The following is a 16,023-nucleotide window of genomic DNA, read 5'->3' as shown; positions in this document are numbered from 1 at the left end:
AGGAGACTTACACAGTGGAGCCAAATGTGTTGCAACATCTGGAACACTGGAGCATGCTGGCTTTTTACTGTTATATTTTCACTGCAGATTAAACTGGTTATTTCCAACTGTGGATAAAGTTATGTAGAAGTCAAGGAAATCATGTAAATTGAAACTACATGTTTTCATATTCCATATTTATGTACTCACAGAGGTAATGAGGTAATGATTTGTTGTAAAGTTACTACATTCTCAGTGATCCGAACGAGAAACTTGGAACGCGGGCTGCTTCGAAACAGATTTGAGGAGCTTACAGTGGTGGTACTTCTGATGATGACTGGGGTCAACACATGTGGTTTGCATTTATAGACATACAAACACACATGCAAACCTTTGATTTGTGTGAATTATAACAATAATGTTTGAAGCATTCCCTTGTTGTCTGGGAACACTATGTTTACTTGTGTGATGTTGGTGACAGGCCTCGCTGTCACTGTCTGCTCATCTGTGCTCAGACAGATTGTGTAAGCGTTGTATTTTGTTTTTTAATTTAAAAAAAACTGTGAGAAAATATGGACACACTTAAAAACAGATAGATATGTGTGCTCTGCACTGCTGAACCTCCTGGTTAGTGTCCAACTGGAATGCCTGTCTTAAATGTCTTAATTAGCAAGTGGTCGGTGATTTGATACACTGAATTAGGGAAGATAATCCTGTTTCAGACATGCACAATAAATTTCAAGCATGCCCACAATGATTAGGAGTACTCTTTTTAAATTTCACTTGTTTTCCAGATTTATCAAATCCTCCCGAAAAATTAAAGCATCAGGAGATTTTTTATGTGTGTGTGATAAATGGGGTGGGTTTTTTTTTTAAATAAGAAAATAACCACTACAACCTGAGGCAATTTAAAATCTTGTGTTACAACATTCCTGTTAATATATATCATGATTTTTAAATAATCATGATAGTTCCAATGCTGCTTCTAAACTCATTAACAGCAATTCTCATTGTAAACTGCCTGGAAAAGAACATTAACACAAACTAATGTTACATGAAATTAACCTGATTTTACACCTGAGCTTGACTTAAACCTGCAGTGCGGAACTTTTACATATAAATGATCGTCTGTTACATTCAAGCACTTACCAAACAAGTTCACACAGTGCTGATTAAGCCTATCACTGCCAGGTAAATCTCTCTGTATCTCACAGTATACCAGAGTTTTTCATCTGGTGAAGGGTTTGACATTCCTGCGCTGGCGAGATGAATGCATACTGGGCATGCTCTATGGGTAGAGCATGCACACTGGAAATTTCCACCAGCTAAGCCGGCTAACTTCCAGTTAGCTCTCTGCTATCTATAAATAATTTAATTGTGTGGCTCTTCTTGACTTTCCAAATGTTATTGGACTGAATGGATCAAATTCTGATAGTGAAACAAGTTATTTTTGCGGGCGTTGTGTAACGTTCAAAACAATTTATCCACCATTTTACAGCCGCAACAGTAGCGACGGAGTAGGCTACGGCGGAGCCTTTGACGTAAGCACATGTTGACAGTGTTTTTGTAATTACTCTTACTGCCAGAGGGGGGCGACAAAAGTCCCGCACTCCAGCTTTAATTAGCTGGAGTCACAACAGCCTGGAGTCTAGAAGCAGAGGGAGTCACCAACAGCCCAACAACACGAGATAAAGGAGCTTAATCTGAAAGGAATTTCAGCACTCAAACACATGAATGCACACAGAAACACAAACAAACATCTCCCTCTCTACACTGACCTTACACTACTCTAACTCTTCTCAACACCTTGCTCACACACACACACACACACACAAACACAATGATGCAGTGAGTCACATTTCCTGTATGACCATATATGCAGGCAGCTTCCTCTAGAGCACAGTTGCCAGGGTGACAAGGAGAAGTAGGGATACACGAACACAGACAAGAAAGACTGGCTATGAGACTTGATTGCAGGCTGATTCATCCTGCTCTTGGAGCAAAGACAGGATTCACAGATATTAAAGCTGGAGTGTGGGACTTTTACATATAAATGAACGTCCGTTACATTCAAGCCCTTGCCAAACAAGTTCACACAATGCTGATTAAGCCTATCCACGCCAGATAAATCTCTCTGTATTTCACAACGCACAAAGTTTTTAAATGTGGTGTCTGTGCTGACGTTCCCGTGCTGGGGCACTAGTAGTGATGCTTTAGGTCAACCAACAATTATTGGTTTATCAGAGCTGAACAGCGCCCATAGAGCATGTGCACCAGAGACTTCCGGCTAACTTCTGGTTCAGCTAACTTGACTATGTAACTATTTACTTTCACTGCCAAAAGGGGGAGATGATAGTTCCGCACTGCAGGTTTAAGCAAAGCAGCATCTCACACACACACACACACATACCGACTTAGTGTACAAACACACTTGTGCACCCATGCACATACTGGCTACAACTCTACAGCTGTATATGCATGTACAGTAACATATATATCATGCAGAGCTACCTTGTTGATGATGTGCTGCTGCTGCTGCTGTTGGAACTGCTGTTTGTGTTTCTCCAGGAACTGCTGGTGCTGCTGCTGGACCACCAGCTGCTGCAGGGCCTGTGCCTGCCCGCACTGCTGCTGGGGCAGAGGGGCCGACTGGGTTCTCCCCAGGGGACGGTGGCTCCGCGCGAGCTTGGAGACAGAAGGTGATTGTAGTGGTAGGCCAGCCAGACCAACTGTGGCAAACACATAGTAAAGATTTTTTTTTTAATAAACTATATGTTTTATTTCTGTAATTTTGGTCATCAATCCTATTGGTTATGATACAACACAACACTGAATGAGGTACAAAGGGCATCATAACATGACGGTTCAAAAGTACCATCCAAAATATCTGTGCAAACTCAACTTTAAACTAAATACTACAGTTATCATGGCTGTGAGGATAGTATGGGATAATGTGAGTATGTTTAAATATGTACGTTAAAGATACCTCATGTTTGTTATGCAGTGTGGATTTAGTTGTGTTGTCACAATTATTGTCTATGCAATTAAGCTGCTGTGTGAAATGTAATCAAGTTGTAAAAAAAATCCTCTAAGAGAAAATGTAAAGAAGCTAAAGGTGAGATTACATCAAGAGGAGGTTATTTAGCTTAAAAAGTAACTTCTCTACAGCTAAAACAATTATTCTATGAATCAATTACTTGATTTACAGAAAATTAATCAATGTATTTAGAAAAATGATACATTTATTTATGTAATTTTTCAATCAAAAATGTCAAGAATTCTGTTTCCAGTTTCTCAAATTAAAGGATTGGCTTCTTTTTTTAGATTTCTATGACAGTAACATGAATGTCTTTGGGTTTTGGACTGCTAGGTAGACAAAACAAGCAATTTGAATATGTCAACTTGCATTCTAGAAAATTATAATAAGAATTAAGAAAATAACCAGTGGATTAATTGATAATGACAATAATCAATTGTAGCTATAATCACTTTTAATATTTACATTTGTGTTGCTAACTTGTAACAACTAAATTATTAACTTGAAAAATTTTGGAAGGAACATGCTCTGATATTATGATCCACACAGAGTCAGTAGTTCAAAAACCGCCTACTGACTGCTGAGGAGTAAAGAAAATGCTGTAAATGTTACAGTGAATACTAACCTATTGGACTGTGGCTCTGCTCCAGCAGCACCATGTGTTGGAGAAGGGAGCTGTGACCAGCCGTGCCCCCTCCAGCAGCCTCCCTGTCCAGAGCTGAAGATGCCAAGTAGGAGGGCAGGTGGGCAGTGGGCAGGAAAGGAGGGGTCAGAGGAATGCCCTGCTGTAATGCAGACAATGCCAGACGACTCTCACTATCTTGGTGTCCTGATAACACCTGCGAATAGAGACGGAGATTGAGACACGGGGATGGAGAAGGAAAGACGCAGGCAGGCGGATGGAAACAGAAATAGGTCATATCAGACAGAAAGGGAGTGAAATGGAGAAAGAGGAACAGGGAGAGATACAAATGTAAGGCATGCGCTGCCAAAAAAACACTGATAAGAGGTTTCATATTTTTACTGTGCATAAATGGAATTCAATTTTGGACTCTGGGAGATCCATGTGCATAGACTCGCTAGGCACATAACAGCTCAGAGAATGAACTCACAGTTATTCTCTGTAGTAAATTAACCAGTCAGTGAATGCTCTCAGTGCATTTCCGTCGAGTCAACGACCGGTAGAGATGCAAGCTACATTTTAGGTGTATGTTTTGCGAAATAGATTCTTTAGAGCATACATACTCAATAGGCAAATTTTAGTCCAGATCCGGACCAAATAACTATTTACTCTGGACCGATAACTAAATCTAACCGCAACCCGACCCGGACTGCACATGGCTATAATAATCTCACCTCAGCTGTGATTGTTTAACCGTCCACCAGTAGCCAGAATTAACAAGGTTGTTGTGGAGTGTAGGAGTTCTGGTTGATAACGTAAAATGGCTTGTTTGAAACTAGCCAAACAAAAGATAAAAAAGAAAGGCTAACTGTAAAAAAAACATGAATTTAAGGAAGACTGGACTGAGAAATACACATTCATTTTGGCCGAGGGAAGTACGAGACCATTACTGTGCTTGATTTACAATGAAACAGTAGCTGCAACGAAGAGTGGGAACACAAAACTCCACTACGACCCAAAAAACATGCCTGTTTTGAACAAAACTATTCCAAAAACATGGAGGTAAGAACCGCAAAACTGAAACAGTTGATGTCAAAAGACTCCATCAGAATTAACAGTGAATGCAACACTTACACCAGTGTCCGAGCCTGGCCTTCATATTTTTTACGCTCAAGTTTAAGGACTTAGTTACACAACAAAGGTGTCACGTTTCCCATCAATACAGAAATTCTGTTCATGTACTGTTCATGAGTTTTTGTCCTGAGATATTATCATGTAACGCACCCTTACTGGATCCTAAATGTGGTGTACATTTATTACGTAAGTGGACCTCTAAGACTTGTCATTGAGTGCTCCAGCTTTAGAGTAATACATAATGCTATATTGTATAATTGTACAGTATAATATTGTACATTAGGTATACTCACAGTGCTACCAGGGCCTGTGGCTGGCAGTCCCAGGGTGATGTTGGGCAGAGAGGGGGAGGTGTAGAGAGAGAGCTGGCTAACTGAACCTTCCCTTGCAGCCAACCGCTGAAGCAGGGAGGCCTGGGCACACACACACACACACACACACACACACACACACACACACACAAACACACAGAGTTTAGACTCAAAGTAGACACAGTGTTACACAAAGTACATTTACATCTCCCATATTACACTCACTCACAGAGCTTGAACCATCCATTGAAATACATAGACACTGGTCACCTTTCCTCAAACACATTAACACTAATGGACACAAACATCCATGTGCATATGCAACCATACACACACACACACACACACACACATGCACAGGCAGCCATGTTGGTTACCTCTCCTGGGCTGCTGGAGATTGTGACCCCGTTCTCATTGGGGATGTTACTGGAGCTGTTGTTGGGGGAGCTGGGACCTGAGCCTGGTGCACTGTTGCATGCAGACTCTAGAATACACACAAAACAGATTTTTTTTAACTTGCTGGCCTGGACCAATGAGCTCTCTGGGCTGAAATGTGACTCTGTTATTCCTTGTCCTTGTTTTGTTAAAGCCATTCTGGGGAGCATTTATATTATAACATATGGATTTACATTTGTTTATATCCAAAATCTCACAAAAATGAATGATGATAATATATAATTTTATTTATATGACATATTTTGAAAGAATAAGCCATCAAAATTCATGTTGTTTGGTAAAATCCAATCACTGATGTTCCAAATACAGGCTAGAATGGGTCTTGTTTGAAATCTTTTTAACAAGATATCACATTATAAACAGATTAAATCCTGTGACAAGAGTGCTCACCTGCAACGTCAAGGGAACGCTTCTTGGCAGTAGTGATGGGACCGTCTTTCCTGCGGAGGAGAGGGCTGCTGCGGCGCTCTGTCACCTTCTGCTTTAGCCTGGAACGAAGCTTCAGGTTGGGCTCGGAGGCTGACGAGAAACAGATGAAAATGGAAGATGGAGGATTTAACCATAAGATACACGTAAAGTTTCAGTTTGGAGTAAGGCAAAACTTCACAGTAATTGAGACTGATTGATTGATTCATTTTATTTGACAGTTTCATTTCAAAAAAACAGCAGATCTGCCGTGGCATTGAGTGCTAAAGCCCAGAGGCTTATTTCCATTGTGGTCCCTTTGGGGATGGTGGGTGTGCAGGGGTCAAGATGGCAGATCTGACATGGCAAGAATAACACAAAAACATTGATCAAAACAATAATACAATATACTCAGCTAGTATTTCAAAGTATTAACAACATCAATCACAACCTCAGTGCTTAGTTGGACAATGCCTGGCCCTAATCGCCACTAAAACTAATTAAAAACTGTACATCAGAGATAAAGACATCAATATATCAACATTACTTCACAGCCCTCCCCCCCCCAGGGGATTATATTCAAGTCTGGGTTTGTCCATAATAATTGAAATAAATAAGCTACATCAAAACAAACAAAATAAAATATAGAAAGACACTAATATCAGACATAATATCCTACTATGAATAACCTCTGAGCCAATTCTTAAGCGCCAGGTTGAAACCTCTCAGACTGGTTATGTTTTCAAGATTTCTGGGCAATCTGCTCCACAGATTAACTGCCATGTATAAAAAACTTTCCTTCTTCAGGTTACTCTTAAACCTGGGAGGAACAAAATCAGTGGAAATTATTCTTTAGGTATTAAGGGTCTAGCACCGTTCACAATCTTACGTACAATGCACAACTCTATCTGAAAAACTGCCATGTGCTTTCAACCACCCAAGGCTCTCAAAATGAGAAGGGTCAAGGTGAGTTCTCATGGGGAGTTCCACAATAACCTTAACTACCTTGTTTTGAGGAGTTTGAAGTTTGTTTTTAAAGGTACAGAGTTTGGCCATTGTACCATGAACAGCAGGCATAATCAAAACAAGGCTGGACAAAAGCTCCTTCCAGGGTCACCATTGCTTTCCTGTCCAGAAATTTTGAAATTCTGGCTAAGAAGCATGTTTATATTTGACCTTGGTGAGTACCTTTTCAGGCCGGCCCACTGATATATGGCTATCCAGCACACAGCCAAAGTAAATGACTCCTTAGCTGCAAGCACAGTGTCATCAACAACAACAACATTAAAACCAAGGGACTTTTTCAATTCTATCTTCAACCCAAACCATATGGATTCAGTTCAGCCAGCGTACTTTCAACTATGCTTTTATCCTCATGGGAAACCAGTGCTGCATATGCATATAAAAAGAGTTCACATGAAGTGACAGACTTCAGATCATTTATAAATAAGAGGAAAAAAAGTGGTCCGACTATACTTCCTTGTGGGACCCCACAATCAATAGACCTACGATGAAATATTGTCCCACTAACATCTACCACCTGTTTCCCATCTTTCAGATAAGAGCTAACCAATCTGATTGCTGCATCATTACAACCAATGGCTTTTAGTTTGGACAATAAAATAGCTTCTGTCTATTTTCTGTAGATCTAACATTGCCAATTCATGTAGTAAATTGTGTGAGGACAGGAAGTTGTCAATCTGATAAAACATGATCTTCTCAATGATCTTAAGACAGAGTACACAAGATAGAAACAGGCCTATAGTTTCCGTGTTCACGTTAAATCCCTTTCTTGTAGAGAGAAATCACTTTAGCTAGTTTGAGATCACTGAAGAAAAGACCTTGTTCAATAGACAGATTTACAATATGGGTGATGCATGGATTCCCTTCAAAATCTAGCTAGAATATTATCAAAACCAGTTGCTTTGGAGCAATTGAGCTTGTTGGGCATCTCAAGCACAACAAATATTGTTTGTTTCTCTTCATAATAGCCTCCAGATTATCACCATTAATCCAGGGCTCTGTCCTCTGCTTAATTCTTATCTCTCTTAATGGGGCCAGTTTGTCTATAACTTCTAAAAACATACAGTACATTTAAAAGAACACCATGCTTTATCCATGTCATTACAATGCAATACAAAGGACCACTTCATCTCACTCTGACAATGGGTGAGTGCTTCTTTGCCATAATTTTTCCAAAGATCTATTTTATAGAGTGATGGCAGTGCAGCACATTTTTCTTAATCTTCCTTGTACAGAAACCAAAGGAATGATCACTCAAACCATAATGTAAAGCATCACTATTTGCTATACTAGCCTTGTCGGACACTAAAACAAGGTCAATAATAGCTTGAGTGGAAGAACAAACATGTGTCGGGTTCATTAATCAGTTGGGGAAGACCAAACAGGTGACAGAAATTAGAGACTTGAACCCAAAAAGATATGTCTCCCTAATGTCAGTATTGAAATCACCAGTCATGATCACTTCAGATTTAACAAAGTCTTCACACTTAGTACAAACCTTTTTCCAAAAGCTCATAAAAGTTTCTCTCATCAGGAGGCCTGTAAACAAGTTAGGACTAAATTAGGCTTGCTCTTCAGTAAAAGAATATCTAGCCACACTGTTTCAATTTGGTCAATTAGGTTTTCTCTCTTATAAGAGAGCACTTGAAGCAGAATTAAAAAGTTTTGAAAATGTGTTGTCAACATGTGTTTTTAATCAACAAACATGGCTTTTCCCATCCCGTGTAACACTGCAGGTAGCGCCGGGGTTAAGTACACAACTTCCAACTGGGCCACACATTCTAAAAATATTATTTGTTGCACCCAAAATTAGCCCCTTAAATGTGTTGAAAATTACAGATTCTCTCTAAACTGTCATTCTGGCACTAAGCTTTATTTAGCTGGCAAAGACAGGTTTATTCCTTCCTCCTGGCTTCCTTCCATTCAATTAGTTGAAGCTGGACAGTTAACCAACGGTTGACCTTACGCTCGTCCCACGACCTTTTATCAAATAGACCATGCTACATTCATTAGCCTCAGAAAAAGAGCCGGGACTTTTTGGTACAACCAAGTGGAAGCAATTGATTTGTCACTTTATACTGCAGAGTTTTATTCCCTGTTAGACAATTTATGAAGGCTTATTACAAACCCCTCTTGGCCCTCTGCTTTCTTCCTGTATCCTTGAATTCTAATGTGGTACACCCAAAATTAGCCCCATAAATGTGTTGAAAATTACAGATTCTCTCTTAACTGTCACTCTGGCACTTAGCTTTGTAATAGATTGCTGGCTGCACAATTGGGAGCTTGTTCGCGGGCATGTAGTCGGGCTAATGAGCTCGTCCCAATAGGCCACACTGTAAGTGTTGGCCGACACATTCAGGAGCTGAGGTTAGCCATTGTCATGTGACAGTGGGAGGTGCTGCAACAACAGGGGAAGCAGCCAACTGGCAGCTTTCTTGACCCCACACTTAATGATGCTGCCTCCAGGCTCTGCTAATGAACACTGCACACACACTTGTTCCTAGACACATTCATTTACAAAAAATTGCCTGTGTGTCTTTATGTGTTTGTATACAATACAATACAAACAACTTATTAATCGAACTAGGGGCCATTTGTTTGTAGAAGCTTGTTGTACACAAAACACAGTAACATACAAACAAACAATTGAACAATACAATATACAGCAAGAAAAAGGAATATTAAAAAAAACACCAGGAAAGCTAAATGCGGAATAAAATCTAAAAATAATATTGATATATAAACTTGGTAAACATCAAGATCAGATTAAACATTCACCAATGGTAAAAAACCTATGGTGAATTTAGTAGTCAAATTGTAAAGGGAATGAACGATATAGAATAGTGGTTAGTTTTACAAGCAGGTAAAACATAATGCAATAACATGTCCAGAAGAGGCCAAGATATTTGCTGCACTGTGGAGGATTTGTTGGTTGCAAAAAGAATTCAGATCTCTCTGTTTCACTCTGGTGATCTTAGAACAGATTTTGACAATGCTGTTCAAGCTGTTACTGTCTTATATTGTGAAGTTGTGAAGCCAGCAGATAGAAGAAAAACTCAGGAGACGCTCAATAAAAGACTGATAAAAACGACAGGATGACAGGACTGACTTAAAAGGAATTTAGTTTGCGGAGAAGGTGAATTGATCAAATAGCTGCCCTCCTGAGTGCTCCTGCATCTGTCAGTATACATAGTAAAGAGTAACGAAGAAAGGTCGTACCCTTATGGCGAGCATGTGGACGTAGCTACAGAGTCTGAGAAACGGCCATTTACAGAAACCCTCTGCTCTCTGTCAGTTAAGAAGTCCAAGATCCATAATTCAAGCTGGTGAGGCAAATTAAAATAATTTAGCAACGTTTCTATTAAAAGATGCGGCTGCATCATATTGAATGTCGATGAAAAGTTCGCAAACAAAAGCCTGGTATGGGCTTTTCTATGTGTTTATACAGGTTATAGAGTATTAAAAGCTTGGCATCGTCAACACCTCCTCCTGCCTGGTAAGCAAATGTCAGTGGATCAAGTTTTCTATCCACAGTTAACAGAACAAGGTTTTAACAATTTTCTCAAAGTTTTTCCGACTGGTCTAAAACCATTAAATTGCCTAGTAGAAGATTTCCAGATAGCAGGGATTTGGTTACAATCAATTGACATCTGGAAGATATGGTGGGGGACACCGCTAAGCTGGTCAGCACAGTGTCACAATGTGCACCAACAAATGTGATCTGGACCCAGGGCCTTCCTGATTTTCTCACAGTCAGAAGAGAGAGACTTTCACTGTTTCTCTGAGTGATTGAGGACATGGATTTGATTCCCCTCCAAGCTGCCCATGGATCACTGCTACTGTACTTATGTATGTTACACCTTATCCTGGTACATTATTTTAGCTTTTCTTATCTCATTCCTTACTTCTTTGGTAATTTATTTCTTTTCCTGGCTATTCCTTGTATAAAAAACTTGTTTATGACATTTTTTGGCTCTTTAGTAACACATGGTTTATTATTAGGGAAGAGTGTAATATTCTTACAGGAAATGGTGGTGTCCACACAGAAGGATTTATAAGACGAAACAGTTTGTGCCAGTTCAATTAAGTCAGAGCATGAGCTGTTTTCCATGCAGCATTTCACTGTTTTTACTGTTTGCTCTCGTCGCTTACAGATGTGTTTGTAGATCAGCAGAAGAGGTACACTATTGTGGTAGGATGCTTCAAAAGGAGGCAAAGGCAGGGTTCTGAAAGTGCCAGGCACTGAGCCTTAACATAAGTCAATGTGGAGTTCTTCTTAGTAGTTGCACAGGTGACATGCTGTTCACATGTTTTCAATGACATGTGTACATGGCAGAGATTAAAATCTCCTTAAATGAATTGTGGAGCATCGGGTGAAAGAATGTGTAGTCTGTTGAAACTCGCTCAGCAGGTAGAAGGGGTGAAGCGAGATTGGCAGCAGCTCGAGGTGAGGGTTACGTACTTTCTCCTGGACCACGACGTAGAAGCATACTCCGCCTCTGGTGGAAAAACCGCTTATGTGTAGATCCTTGCTGCGATCCGTGTGTCCCAGCCACATCTCAGTAAAAGCCAGCAGTTATGTTTCTCTTAAGTCATGCTTACATCTGGCATAAGCCTCCATCCTTCATCCATGTTACTGTGAATGGATTGAACGTTTGAGAGAAGATGATTTGGGAGCGGTGGGAGCCTGCGTCCTGTCACTGAGTCCATATTTCCTCAGTTTGCTTTGAACGCTTCCCCTCATCCCTCTCTTTCCTCCAGTGCATTTGGATGTATAGAAGATTGTCATTTACTGCCAATGTTCAGAGGGCAAGGAGTAACTCTTGTCTGTAGGTAATCCTGTTGACAGCCTTGCCGCTGATGATGGGTATATGTTTAAATCTACAAACAGGTGATCACATTCTGGATATGCTGTGTGCTGTGAAGCTGTAATGGTGGGTGCTAGATGAGTGTAGGAAGGAAAAGGGGCAGACATATAGTATATTCAGGAAATCTGGTCGGGTCAGAGACAGGGCCTGGCCTTTTCTGGCTAATCTTGCCTTTTTCTCTCTCTGTCAGACTGCCCCAGACACCGGCAGCTTTATTCCCTCCTCCACTGGCTTCCTTCCGTTCAATTAGTTGAGGCTGGACAGTTAACCAACGGTTGACCTTACACTCATCCCACGACCTTGTATCAAACAGACCATGCTACATTCATTAGCGTCAGAAAAAGAGCCGGGACTTTTTGGTACAGCCAAGTGGAAGCAATTGATTTGTCACTTTATACTGTAGAGTTTTACTCTGTGTTAGACGACTTATAAAGGCTTATTACAAACCCCTCTTGACCCTCCAATTTCTTTCTGTATCCTTTAAAGTTAATGTGTTACACTCAAAATTAGCCCCATAAATGTGTTGAAAATTACAGATTCTCTCTAAACTGTCACTCTGGCACTTAGCTTTGTAATAGATTGCTGGCTGCACAATTGGGAGCTTGTTCGCGGGTATATAGTCAGGCTAATGAGCTTGTCCCAATAGGCCACACTGTATGTGTTGGCCGACAGATTTGGGAGCTGAGGTTAGCCATCGTCATATGACAGTGGGAGGCGCTGCAACGACAGGGGAAGCAGCCAACTGGCAGCTTTCTTGACCCCACACTTAATGATGCTGCCTCCAGGCTCTGCTAATGAACACTGCTTGTTCCTGGACACGTTCATTCACAAAAAACTGCCTCTGTGTCTTCATGTGTGTTTGTATGGGTACATGTTTGGATCTATATTTCATGGGGCTTTGCCGACAAACAGGTGATCCCATTCTGGATATGCTGTGTGCTGTGGAGCTGTAATGGTGGGTGCTAAAAGAGTGCAGGAAGGAGAAGAGGCGGACATACAGTATAATCTGGAAATCTTGTCAGGTCAGAGACAGGGCCTGGCCTTTTGTGGCTAATCTTGCCTTTTTCTCTCTTTGTCAGACTAGCCCAGACACAGGCAGCTTTATTCCCTCCTCCACTGGCTTCCTTCCGTTCAATTAGTTGAAGCTGGACAGTTAACCAACGATTGACCTTATGCTCGTCCCACGACCTTGTATCAAACAGACCATGCTACATTCATTAGCCTCAGAAAAAGAGCCGGGACTTTTTGGTACAGTCAAGTGGAAGCGATTGATTTGTCACTGTATACTGTGGAGTTTTACTCCTTGTTAGACTATTCATGAAGGCTTATTACAAACCCCTCTTGGCCCTCCAATTTCTTTCTGTATCCTTGAATGCTAATCAAGGAAGCAGGAAACTTTACCGAGTTTTAATGTATGTATAAAGTACCTTACCCTTACCTCCTGGTCTGGGAGGTTGAGATGACCTATTGTGAATCTATAATGTCTAAGTACTTTTTCAAATGCACTTTCAGTTTTAAGGGGAACATGCTGCTGGACATATGAAACTCAATTATTTAAAAACGAGCTCCTTCTAAGTGGAGGGCACTCTTCCAAAGTCTTTGTTAAGAGGGCTAATGCTATGCATTAGCTGAACTGGGGGGACTTGGAGACTGTAAGAGAAGGAAAGACTCTGAGAGAAGAAGCATGGTGCGTTCAAGTTCAAATTTAGCCTATTGGACAGGGAACAGGTTAATATTTTGGTGTTACTACAATTATTTCCATAATTAATAATATGATATAAAAAATTACTATGCTAATGTCCATAATATTAGCTACTATGTTGGAAATACCACCATCATAAACAAATGTTACATTAATATGTGCCTGTTGTTATTCTTTACAAATATCAACAAGGCATCACAGGAAACATCATTAGCCTACACTGTGAAGATTACAGTGGGCTGCAAAGGTGATAGAAACTGTGGATAATCTGGTGGGTAGCCAGGAGAGGAGAGAAAAGGTACACAAAGATGTTGGAATGGAGAAGGCGGGTCAAGGTTGTGTTTGTGCTTCCTGAGTAATTAAGGAATGGACAGATAAAAGGAGCAGTGGAGAGAGAGAGAGATACAAACTGGATAGAAGGAGAAATGGAAGGTTAGAGGTAGGTCAGGGGAAGTGGACAGGCACGAGAAAGAGAAGGAGGGTGACATGGGGAGGGGGTCTTTGCTGGGCACTGGTAGCCATGAGGGTGTCCACCTCAGGACACAGTGACTTTGAAGGGTGTTAATGCCGACTGGGCAAAAGCACACCAGTGTGCACACGTGCGAACACACTCACGGCAGAGGGCCCAGACTGGTTTTACTGCTGATGCTGGCATTTTACTGCAGCCCTTTCTCCCTCCCTCACCTCCAGTCGTCTCCTCCTTTCTCTCCCTTGCTCTAATTCCCCTCCTCTCTCTTGCCCTTGGCATAACTTCCTCTCTCCTTCATTTTTGTGCCCGCCCTGTCTCTACACACACACAGTCTCACTTCTCTGGGGTGGCCAAATTTACTCCTGAATCCAGAGCAGCATGCTATATGCTGTACTTTATATTGTATGCTCATAATGTCTTGTTGACATGTGGCCTCCAGTGATACATCTCAGAGAAACATTGCTGCATTGTAGCTGTAGTGTTTCACTAAGTATGCTTTGCCTGTAAACCGAGTAATTTCCCATAACACAAAGCTGCTCAAGACAAAAAACAACTTTTATGGTCTCTCTCTGATCTCACACTTCATGACAGCCATTAAAACTGTACAAAACCCATAACTCTACCCATCAGATGACTTATCAATACCTGATTAAACGTCTGTATAAGTGGTGCTTAATATTTCAACAGAGTGAAGGAGGAAACTGCTTCTCTGATACAAAACATATTGATCAGTTGCTCATCTGTTTTGACAGATGGGAGTCCCGAGCCGCTAGAGTCATGCTGGGGGAAGCCATGCTGCTCTTGCAAGGCAGAGCGAGGAAGATTTATGGAAATCAATAGAGTAGTTTGCTGAAACTCATCAATGGAGCTTCCCAGAAATAACATATGTGGACAATACATTAGATAGATAGGCTAGATAGACATAAAGAGACAGAATGACAGACAGACAGACAAATATTTATCTACTTTACATATTTTCTACATGACGGCAAATCAATAAGATTTGATTGTAAATCTCTTTACAGCCAAATTATTGTAAAAACTTGTCAATTTTTAGCTATACAAAGTTTTGAAATGAATCATCAAAATATCCAACCATCTTCTCCAGTGGATATAAGCATAAGACACCAAAGAGTTTGCTGACATTTTCCCTCTGATAATAATAACTAATGAGGTTTTCTCGTGACATGAGATTGCTGAAATCAGCGGCAACCATTACTAGGTGTTGTGATACCCAGTGTGGTAAACAGGTAACGTGGGTGGACAAGCAGGTGGAACATTTTTCTCATTTACACTTAAGGTATTTAAATACCATTTATAATAATCCAGAAAAACCCCATGGGTTCACCAGTATATTCATTTGAAAATCCATTATCATCAACATTACTAACACCAAAACAGTGTGAAGTTCACAGCCAAAGGGCCTGAGATAAGATGTATAAACCACTAGGTTTTTTCCGATGTGTTGTCAGATGGAAAGACAGGTATTGAGTGTTGGATGAGAAGTCAACTCTAGTCATCTAATTTAGGTTAGTGAGTGGAAAAGCAGAACGGAAGGGGAACTATCACAGTAAAAAAACCAATGTGTTGAATTGTACTTGAGTGAACCTCAGTTCCACTACCTCATTCACAAAAAGAACATGCGAGTGTTGTACTGTATGTGGACATCCTGGATGTTCAGTGCACAGTGTGGTATGGGAATTTCTGAGTTCGTGCGTATGTGTACTTTTTAAATTTATCGCTGAGTTTTAGACCTTGTGAGCTGGGACATTTTGGCCGGTCCTCACTTTGACCTGAACCTTAAAAGGGCTCTTTGATAGTTAAGACTTGGTTTTAAGGTTAATGTTAAGTTAAGTTTACAGTTTAGGGTAAGGGTTGGTGTTAGGCATTTAGTTGTTAGTGATGGTTAAGGATAGGGGCTAAGGGGGGTGTTATGTCAATGAAAGTCCTCACAAGTATAGGAGGTACAAGTGTGTGCGTGTGCTTGTGTGTGTGTGTGTGTGTGCGCACACAGTGA

At 40.7% G+C, this 16,023-nt stretch overlaps 1 protein-coding gene across 2 annotated transcripts in view; it reads right to left on the bottom strand.

Moving 5' to 3' along the window:
- Positions 1–16,023, bottom strand: part of hdac4 (histone deacetylase 4) — a 145,129-nt gene that overhangs the window by 38,660 nt on the left and 90,446 nt on the right. For both annotated transcript variants that reach the window (XM_067603111.1, XM_067603112.1), the window contains 5 exons: positions 5,930–6,058; positions 5,461–5,567; positions 5,066–5,185; positions 3,642–3,855; positions 2,491–2,708 (listed from right to left, as the gene is read on the bottom strand). In XM_067603111.1, the coding sequence (XP_067459212.1) occupies positions 2,491–2,708; positions 3,642–3,855; positions 5,066–5,185; positions 5,461–5,567; positions 5,930–6,058 (788 nt within the window). The remainder of the gene's footprint in view (positions 1–2,490; positions 2,709–3,641; positions 3,856–5,065; positions 5,186–5,460; positions 5,568–5,929; positions 6,059–16,023) is intronic.

Source organism: Thunnus thynnus, chromosome 11, assembly GCF_963924715.1.
Source record: "Thunnus thynnus chromosome 11, fThuThy2.1, whole genome shotgun sequence".
NCBI lineage: Eukaryota > Metazoa > Chordata > Actinopteri > Scombriformes > Scombridae > Thunnus > Thunnus thynnus.
This window is presented reverse-complemented; position numbering and strand designations above follow the sequence as displayed.